Source organism: Hemitrygon akajei, unplaced genomic scaffold (genome assembly GCF_048418815.1).
Source record: "Hemitrygon akajei unplaced genomic scaffold, sHemAka1.3 Scf000057, whole genome shotgun sequence".
Lineage (NCBI taxonomy): Eukaryota > Metazoa > Chordata > Chondrichthyes > Myliobatiformes > Dasyatidae > Hemitrygon > Hemitrygon akajei.
In genome coordinates this window covers 2,707,770-2,718,484 of record NW_027331943.1, presented here as the reverse complement: position 1 = coordinate 2,718,484, position 10,715 = coordinate 2,707,770, and the positions used below count along the sequence as shown (strand labels likewise).

Genomic DNA, 10,715 nt, shown 5'->3' with positions numbered 1-10,715 from the left:
GGGTCTGTCAGAATAAAAAGAAAAAGTAAAACTTTTTGATAATCTTGATTTTCAAGAGATATTGAGCCCTGGTAAAAAGAAAAATTGAGGTGTGTGTGATGCAGAGGCAGGTTGCCATGAATGTGGTATCTATGGAGTATAGGAATAACAGTGAATGCTTAAGAAAGAAATCAGCATCTCCATAAGAAGGCATGAGGTTGCCCTAGCAGAGAAGGTGATGGAAATCCGATGGGATTATACAGATATTTTAAGAACAAGGGGATTGCAAAAACAAAATTGACGTCTGGACTTTTACAATGATAATTTAGACGCGGAGACAAAAGAAAAACAATGCGGGCGATCTGAAATGGAGTTTTTATATCTGTGTTTACCCAGGAAACGGACAGAATCTATAGAAGTGAGACACAGCAGAAGTAGGTCATGGACGTGAGACAGACTACAGAGAGGACGTGCTTGCTCACTGAAGCACATTAGAGTGGATAAATACCCAGAGACTGACAAGTTGATCCCTCAGACGCCGAGGGAGGCAAGTGCGGAAAGTGCAGGGGCCATAGCTGATACGAGGGAGGTGTAGGGGCAGCGAGAAAGGGTGCCAGAGGGATGGTACAGAGGGTCATCAGAGGCGTAGAGAGGAGAGTGTGGATAGGCGAGAGAGAGCATGAGGAAAAAGGAGAGAGAAGGAGAGGGGTTGGAGACCAGGGAGGAGTAAGGGGTAGGGAGAGTGAGGAATATGAGTAGTAGTGAGGGAGAAACAGATGGCGTATGAGACAGGATTAGGGAGATTGAAAGGGGGAGTGGAAATAACGGGGGCGAGGAGGGGCTGAGGGAGTGGGATGCAGAAGGAGAGGTGTGCTTCGAGGAGAAATCGGTGTGTGATAGGGGTAGCGAACAAGGAGGGATGTGACTGAGGATGCGTGAGATGGTCTGCAGGGAGGGAGAGGTGGTGGACTCTGCATCGAAGAAACAGGGTGACGAAGTCGGACGGCGAAGAACAACGAGTGAGTGAGATGGCATCACTCGTAAAGAGGACACGGAATCTGTAGAAGTGAGGCCATGGACGTTATACACGTCACGGATGAGGAGGCTCTTAGACGAATTAAGGCAGATAAATCCCGAACGACTGACCGGTTGACCCCCTCGGACCCTGAAGGAGGCTTGTACGGAAATTGTAGGGACGTAGCCGATAAGTTCAAATTATGTTTATCGACAGGAGTCCTACCAGAGGATTTGTACTCTGTTTTGTTAGTTTTGTTCACTTTTTTTAAGAAAAGCTCCAAATTTAAACTAGAAAGTTATAGGCCAGTGCGCCTCGCATCAGTAGTGGAAGGCGCTGGAATGACCAATATAACTCGCATTTGAACAAACAGGTCTGATTAGGGATTGCGGGTGTTCTAGATTGTTTGAAGAATGTGCGAGGAATGTTACCATGAAAATTGATGAAGGCGAGGCATTGGATATTTTCTACCTGGACTTTAGTACAGCTTTATACATCGGATGATGGACTGACTGACTGATGGTCTGGTTGCCTTTCTGACTGGAGGCCTGTGACTGGCGGAATATCTCAGGGATCGGTGCTGATATCCGTTGTTTTTGTCATCTATATCAGTGATATGGATGATAATTTGATTAACCGGATCTGCAAATGTGCGGATGACAGCAAGGTTTGGGATGCAGTTGACAGCGAGGAGGACTATCAGAGCTTGCAGAGGGATCTGCATCAGGTCGGGGAAATGGGCTGAAAATGACAGATGGAATTTAATGCAGGCCTGCGAGTTGTTACTCTTTGGTATGGTCAACCAGGATTGGTCTGACACAGTGCATGGTAGTGCACTAAGAACTGCGGTAGGACAACGGCGGTTGGAAATACAGGTACACAATTCATTGAAAGTGGGGGCGTACCTAGACAAGGTAGTAAGGAAATCTTTGGCACATTGTCCTTCATAAGTTAAAGTATTCAGTACAGGAGATTGCGTGAGTTAAGAAGGTTATGAGGTCTAATTTGGAGTATTATGAGCAGTTTACGTCACCTACCCACAGGGAAAATGTAAATAAGTTTGACAGAGTACAACGACAATTTACAAGTATGTTACTGTGATTGGAAGACCCGAGTTATAAGTGAAGATTGAAAAGGTTACGACCTTGCTCATGACACGCAGAAGATCTGGGAGAGATTTAATAGAGGTCTACACATTCATGAGGGTATAGATAGGTTACATGGGGTAGAGGGATGGGGAGAGTAAGGTTTAGGTCAGGCGATGGAGGGAAATGAGAGTCCCGTTTTTAATCGGCACACTAGTACTCCCCACCCCACTCTGATAGTTCATTTTCAATCAGCCCATCATCACGCCCCCTTGGTAAAACATCTGGCCATTTGGAATAGCCGAATTTTAAGTGAAACAAATTCTACAAGTATTTCCGGCAGGTTGCGAATCAACAATCACTGCTTGTAAAACGAAACCCGCTGTTAACCGTGGGCGAGGGGATTTCTTATGACAACAGTTGTCCAGATGGAATTACAATAATCTCTCATTGATGGAGTTTATAAATGTTAATAAACTCCTCTGAATCGAGAGGTGCTGAGAAAATCATTGACCATATTTTTTTTTCCAAATTCAGTTGGAATATGTAGTCGAAAGTGTTTGCATTAATTTCAACAGAAAGGCGGCTCCCTGTACCTGGACAGGTGAGAGACGTTTGAGCTGAAACTATACCTACGCCAGGCAGTCCTATTTACACACGGGGCGGAGCTCAGATCCTCCCAGAACCCGGGCAGCATCAAATTCGCAGCCTGGGACTCGCTGAGTTACACAGAGAAACTCCGCCCCACTGGTTGCGATGAAAGAAAAAGGAGAGATCCACACGGAAATCCGGACAGAAAGGTTAACGCAGCCTGTTTGTTTTCCTCTTTAGGGTTGCGACATTGATCCCACTCCCGCCTCCTCCCGCTGTCAGACCCGTCCTGAGCCGGTGAGAGTTAGTGTGACCCGGACTGCGGCAGTCGCGCTCTACCCCGGCTCACCCGGCCCTGTCCATCTGTAATGAGCGACGGACACATCACAGCCGAGTGGCCTCGGGAGCAGCAGCTCGGACTCATCTCTCCGTACAGGGTGAACACACCGGTGCAGGGACATTGTCGGTCACCGGGGAAGTCAGACTGTGATTTCCCGGGAGCACACTGAACGCCATCCGGTTACAACATCAGAGGTAAGTGTTGTCTATGATTCTGTACAAATATTCAGCGTTTACAGCGAGGCTCGGCTTTGATCGGAATCAGGAGTGAATTTAGTGGGAGAAGGGAGTCCTGACATGTTCATGTTAACGAGACAATCATTGTCCAAATGGATTAACAGAAACGATGCCGTTGCCTTCAACCAGAAATACTCTCCAGTGTGGTTTCTAATGAGTGGGAACTGAAGGCATCTTTCACCCCGCTAGTGGCATGTGAAATCCCAGGGGGTAGTGACTCATCACCGGTCTCTCTCTCCCTCATTAAAACACAACTACTTAGAATAACAGGACGAGATCCCAGTTATATTACAGAATGTCGCTTTTGGGAATGCCTCGGTTCGATTTATTTGAAGAAAGCCTGAAAATTATTTTAGCACATCTCCAGATGAAGCGAGTCTGAGATTAAAAGCAAAATGCTGGAAACTCGCTGCAAAGTAACTGGTAACGTTGTGGGATCGAGACCACACGTGATGTTCTGTGCAGCACGTCATTGGGACTATCTCTTTCTGTAGCAGAAAGGGTTAAACTTCCTTCAGATTTGAAGGGCAGTGTTTTATCCAACCGGTTGGATTTAGTATCTGCAGAGCGGCCGCTCCCTGTTCTGAGGAACGTGTACGAGCAGGCAAATACTTGCACGCAGACACTGGGCTCCGAGTCTCACAGAACAAGCCGCACCTTCCCAATCAGTCAGTCATTTGGCCGCTTGCCCTTTCCATTCCAGTCCTAATGAAGGGACTCGGTCCGTAACGTCGACTATTTACACCCATCCATAGATGCTGCCTGACCTGCTGAGTTCCTCCAGTATTGTGTGTTGCCATGGTTACGAGAGATCCGTGTGGGGCAGTGGGCGGGGCTATTTGTCAGAAACGACACACGGTATCCACACTCACAGAATATTCTTGGGGAATTACGGTGAGAATAATTCAGCTTCTGATATTTATTTCGGATCTTTATTTCCAATTAGCCAGTCCTCTGTGCATCGGATCAGCGGTCAAGGAGATATTTTAAGCAACTTTTGTCTGTGGTGCTTTTTGTCTTCCGACTATTACCTGTTTGCACAATTGCCATTTTCCACAAGTTAAGTAAAGATTAAGAACAGCTGTAGAACAATGATCGCCTGTTTCAAAGCAAAGATACGAGATCCGTACAGCAAAACACCTGCATCGTTTTCAGAATGTCTTATTTCAGACGAATATATGGATTGTTCCTGTGCCGATTGGGAGAGTTCTGAACTCTTCTCCTCAATGACCAGTGGGAGCAAAGTCTTTGACACAGTTTACGGCCGATATTGTTGATAAGCAGCGGGTTTGAAGTGTTTCAGGGATGGACAGGGGTGGGGGGGGGGGGGAGAATGCGTAATGACATTTTAGATCAGATATGACATGGCTTCATGATCTGCAGCAGCACATTCGAGCGGCCGTGTGGTCCAGTTCTACGTATTGGTATGTTAACACGAGAAGCTCCGACAATTTATTCAGTGCAATTAATTATAATGACAGCATGTGAAGAGGGATATGATTTTATTATAAGGTTGAACTGGAAACAAATATAAATCGATTAATTTTTTAATTTCCAGTTTTGTGCGTTGATTATTTCCCCCTGCTGATAAATGATCAACACACAAAGCTGGAATTTAAATAAGTTAATTTATAATTAAGGTGCGGGGCTCACACTGAGACGATTTGGGGAACCTTGTGTGCCCGTCATATGCCAGACAACCGTCGTCAGGAGATGTACGAGTTATTTAGCTCCATTGGTGCCGAAAAGTGTCAATTTCTGCCTCATCTCAGACTGAACTCTCCGCGCAGGTTACGCACCCTGGTCCAGATCCACTGCCGCCCACCCGGGAAGTCAGGGTGAGGTTACCCGGGACCACACCGAACGCCATCCGGTTACAGCATCAGAGGCAAGTGGTGTCTCCTATATCAGGTTATAAGTTTTATCTGTTTCCCCGCAGGGCAAAGGGTTGAGTGAAATATGAAAGCGACTTTGATCATACCCAAACGAGAGTGAGTTGTTGGGTAAATTGGAGTTTGCGCGGATAGGGAGCAGCTGACACACAGAACCAAGTCCCACAGGACCACAACCCCCTTCTCCCTAATCAATCAAACATCTGGCCCTTCCCCCTTTCTTTCCAGTACTGATGAAGTACTGATAAAGCTGTTCACCCTCTCAACCCCAGATCCACTGATGTCAAAGGGGGTGAGCCTGTCTCCATTCCTCCTGTAGTCCACAATCGGCTCCTTAGTTTTGTGACAATGAGGGAGAGGTTGTTTTGTTGACAAAAGACAGATGTTGTTCAGACGTCAGGGCATGGGATTATGATATTGTAGCCATTACTGGAATTTGGTTTCACCCAACAGTCTGAGGGATTTAGAGGAACCTATTTATAGAGAGATCGCAGACTATGCCAAGAAACAATTTTTCATTTAGTAAGTGAATTTAACTTTCCATATATTGACTGGGACTCCCATACTGTAAAAGGACTAGATGGGGTAGAGGCGTCAAAAGTTCCCTTAATCAGTACGTAGAATTCTCGACGTAGAGGTTAGGAAATGATCCAGGACGAGAGACATAAATTAGTGTATGGAAATACTTTGTGTCTAGTGATCATAATGCCATGAGATTCCAAGTAAATACGGAAAGACAGAGGCCTGGACCTCTCTTGAGATTCCAAATTGCAGAAAGCTCAATTTTAAGGATTTGACAAGTGTGGATTGGGACAGAATGATTTTTGGCAAAGGAATACTTGGTAAGTGGGAGGCCTTCAGAAGTGAAATATTGAGGATGCCTAGTTTGTATATGCTTGCCTAAATAAAAGTTGAAAGGGAACTGGTGCAGGTTACCTTGGTTTTCAAGAAATATTGAGGCCCCGGATATTTTGTTCCTCTAAATGCCTCAGACTGTTGGGTGCAGCCAAGAGTCATTAATGACTACATCATTGCATCATGACAACATGACTACATCATTCCACGCCGTGAGCTCAGTTGACATTTTTTAGTGGTCTTCTGTTGGTTTCTAAAAGCTTCCCAACGGGTTTTGCTCGTTTGTTTGCCCTTTCTTTGGCTTTTATGCTGGCTTTGGTTTCTCATTTCAACCACAGTTGTGTCCTCCTGCCTTTCCAATGCTTCCACTTCTTTGGGATGTATCTACCACGCACCTCCTAAGTTGCTCCCAGAAACTCCAGCCATTGCTGCTCTGTCATCACTCCTACCAGATTCCCCTTCCAGTCAAGTCTGACCAGCTTCTCTGTCACAGAAACATGGAGAAGATCAGAACAGAAACATGCCTACTCTGGACGATCAGAATGGTAATCTATACGGGAGACAAAATAGATGGGGGTGGTTTTAAATAGTAGTTTTGCATCTGTATTTACACAGGAGATGGACACAGAGTCTATAGAAGTGAGGCAAGGCAGCATCAACTTCAGGGACCCTGTACAGATTACAGAGGTGGAGGTGTTTTCTGTCTGAAGGAAAATTAGCCTGGATCAATCCCCAGGGCCTGGCAAGTTGTTCCCCAGGACCCTGCATAAGATAAGTGCAGAAATTGTCGAGGCCTAAGCACAGATATCTAAATCATCCTTAGTGACAGGTGAGGTACTGGAGGATTGGAGGACAGCCAATGTTGTTCCTCTGTTCAAGAAAGGTTCTAAAAATAAACGAGGAAATTGACATCAGTAGTGGGAAACTTATTGGAACATTTGTGCAGAAACAGAATATATAAGTATTTGGATCTACGTGGATAGATGGCATGGGTTTGTGCATGGTAGGTCATGTCTAACCAATCTTCTCTCTAGTTTCTCGAGGAAGTTATCAGGAAAGTGGGTGAAGGCAAGGCAGTGGATATTGTCTACATGAACTTTAGCAAGGCAATTGACGAAGTCTCATATGGGAGGTTGGTCAAGAAGATTCAGTCACTCAGCATTCAAGATGAGACAGTAAATTGGATGAGACACTGTCTCTGGCAGAATTCAGAATGTGCTAGCAGATGATTGCCTCTCTGACTGGGGGCATGTGACTAGTGGTGAGCCACAGGGATCAGTGCTGGATCTGTTGTTGTTTGTCATCTATATCAGTAATCCGGGTAATAACATGGATCGCCGTATCAGCTAATTTGTGGATGAAAACAAGACTGGGGGTTTAGCAGACTGATAGAAGATTATCATGGCTTGTAGTGCGAACCGGACCAGGTGGAGAAATGGTGTGAGAAATGGAAAATGGAATTTAATGCAGCCAATTTCGAGGTATTACACTTTGGTAGGATCTACCAGGATAGGTCTTACACAGTGACTGATAGGGCACTGAGGAGTGTTGTTGAAGAAAGGGATGGGACTATAGGTCTATAATTCACTGAAAGATGTGTCACAGTTGGATAGGGACAAAAAGAAAGAATTTGGCACATAGGCCTTCATAAACCGAAGTACTGAGTACAGGAGATGGATGTGATGTTGACGTTGTACAAGGCAACGATGAGGCCTTATTTGGAGTATTGTGTGTAGCTTTGGTCACCATCCCCAGGAAAGATTTTAAAAAAGTTGAAAGAGTTCCGAGAAAATTCGCAAGGATGTTGCCAGGTCAGGAAGTCTTGGGCTATAAGGAGAGTTTGAACTGGACTTTATTCCTTGGAACGCAGAAGACTGAGGGGAGATTTGATGGAAGTGTACCAAAATTATGAGGGCATAGATAGTGTAAATTCAAGCTGACTTTTGCTACTAAGATTGGGTGGGACCACAACCAAACGTCATGGGTTAGGAGTGAAAGGTGAAATATTAAGGACAACATGAGGCGAAACGTCATCATGTCATCGTGCGAGTGTGGAATGAGCAGCCAGCGCAAGTGATGCATGCGAGATCGATTTCAGCATGTTGGAGGTTTGTACAGGTACCTGGATGGTAGCGATATGGGAGTGGGCAGATGGCCAACGAGCCTGTTTCCATCTTGTACTTTCTATGACTGTTACAAGAACCTGAAATAATACTAATATTCATTCTAAATCCTTTGAACAGCTGTGTGGAACAACTATTCATCTCAGCAGGATATATTTACATGGCTTTAAAAATGTGGCACTTTAAATTGACAGTACATGAAAGAAAGTCAACATTGGTTACTTGTGTGAGATTGTTTCTGTTGCTCTGGGGACAGGCACAAATGCAGCTCAGTGGAAACGGGGAATAATACCAATTCGAGAGCCAGACTGAGCCAAGTCACAGGTTGGAGACAGCAGAAACATGGAAAAAAAATCCAACAGCACAATACAGGCCCTTCGGCCCACAAAGCTGTGCCGAACATGTTATTACCTGAGAAATTACCCAGGGGTAGCCATAGTCCTCTAATTTTCTGAGCTCCATATACCTGCCCAGGATCCTCTTAAAGACCCAATTGTATCCGCCTCCACCACCGTCGCCGGCAACCCATTCCACACACGGACCACTCTCTGTGTAAAAATCTTACGCCTGATAACTCACCGGCACCGATTCTTATAGAGGCAGGAGGAGCATCAGAGAATTTCATGGGCATTCCATTTCCCAGCACTGTGCCCAGTTAGAAGGTCATTTCTCTCTCCAACTTGGGTTGACCTTCACTGTAACAGTGTGATGTCAGATCACACCTCGGCGACCAAAGTGATCTCATCTTAAATGTTGTCCTTCACCCACTGATTAATTTTGCTTTTTTTTCAGGTTAAACACGACAAGAAATTTGTCTACGGGAATCTCGAACACAACACGCCAGTCTCGCTGTGTCTGCCCAGATATTTAAAAAGTGGAACGGGGTATTCGTAAAATCATCCTTCCTGCTCATTTCCCGATCCTACCTGTTTCGACTGGGAAGGGACTCGCTCGGTCATTTGACCTACTGGCATACCCGTCATTTTACACCGGGAAGCGGCCGTTCATCTGCTCAGACTGTGGGAAGGGATTCACTCGGTCATCCCAATTACGGACACACCAGTCGGTTTACACTAAGGAGAGGCCGGTCACCTGCTGAATTTGTGGGGAAGGTCATCTGAAGTAATGGCACATCAGCGAGTTCACACTGGAGAGGGGCCATTCACCTGCTCAGACTGTGGGAAGGGATTCACTCAGTCATCTCACCTACTGAAACACCAGTCAGTTCACACTGCGGAGGGGCAATTCACCTGCTCAGACTGTGGGAAAGGATTCATTAAATCATCTCACCTACTGAAACACCAGTCAGTCCACACTGGGGAGAAGCCGTTCACCTGCTCAGACTGTGGGAAGGGATTCACTAAATCATCTCACTTACTGAATCACCAGTCAGTCCACACTGGGGAGAAACCGTTCACCTGCTCAGACTGTGGGAAGGGATTCACTAAATCATCTCACCTACTGAAACACCAGTCAGTCCACACTGGGGAGAAGCCGTTCACCTGCTCAGACTGTGGGAAGGGATACACTCGGTCCTTTCAGCTGAAGGCACATCGGAGACTTCACACTGGGGAGAGACCATACATCTGTTTTTTGTGTGGGAAGGGGTTCACTCAGTTATCTAACCTAAAAGCACACGAGTCAGTTCACGCTGGGGAGCGGCCCTTCATCTGCTCAGACTGTGGGAAGCGATTCACTCGATCATCTCATCTGAAGGTTCATCAGAGTGTTCACACTGGGGAGAGGCCTTTCACCTGCTCAGACTGTGGGAAGGGATTCACTCATTCATCCTACCTGAGGAGACACCGGGTAGTTCACTCTGGGGAGAGGCGATTCTCCTGCTCCGACTGTGGGAAGGGATTCAATCGATCATACGACCTACAGAAGCACCAACAAGTTCACACTGGGGAGAGGCCGTTCACCTGCTCAGTCTGTGAGAAGGGATTCACGCGGCCATTCGACCTACAAAGACACCAGCGAGTTCACACTGGGGAGAGGCCGTTCACCTGCTCAGTCTGCGGGAAAGGATTCACTTTCGCATCTCACCTACAGACACACCAGTCAGTTCACTCCGGGGAAAGGCCATTCAGCTGCTCAGTCTGTGGGAAGACATTCACTCAGTCATCTAACCTACACAGACACCAGCGAGTTCACAGTGGGGAACGGCCGTTCACCTGCTCAGACTGTGGGAAGTGATTCGCGCGGTCATCTAATCTACTGAGACACCAGCGAGTTCACACTGGGTAGAGGCCGATCATCTGCTCAGACTTTCGGGAGAGATTCTCTCAGCCATCTCCACCAAATGTGCATCATTGAGTTTCCACTGGGGAGAGGCCGTTCATCCGTTGTGAATGTGGGAAGGAATTCACTCAGTAATCTAACCTTGTGACAAGTGGAGTTTAATATTCTGGATCTGAGACAAATAAATTAGTTATATTTTAAACTCTGTCTCTGGTACTTAGTGAATTTATAACACGCCTAGTGCAGAGTAGGGAGTCAACTCAGGCTAGCTGGATCCTGCCAGTGATTCTGTTCCAGGACAGTCCTTTAAATCCTCCCCTGTTGTTCCACTCTCTCTCTCTCCCTGTGGGATGGGTTC

General features: G+C 46.2%; 1 protein-coding gene across 1 annotated transcript; it reads left to right on the top strand.

Moving 5' to 3' along the window:
- Positions 1–2,919: 2,919 nt before the first annotated feature.
- On the top strand, positions 2,920–10,312 carry LOC140721528 (uncharacterized). Its single transcript, XM_073036341.1, has 2 exons — positions 2,920–3,204; positions 8,909–10,312. Exon 2 carries the CDS (start codon positions 9,242–9,244, stop codon positions 10,310–10,312), a length of 1,071 nt encoding a protein of 356 aa, XP_072892442.1. The 5' UTR covers positions 2,920–3,204; positions 8,909–9,241.
- Positions 10,313–10,715: the final 403 nt, after the last annotated feature.

Bases quoted from the DNA above. Each gene is read 5' to 3' on its own strand.
- LOC140721528 (XM_073036341.1), top strand. From the start codon at position 9,242: ATGGCACATCAGCGAGTTCACACTGGAGAGGGGCCATTCACCTGCTCA.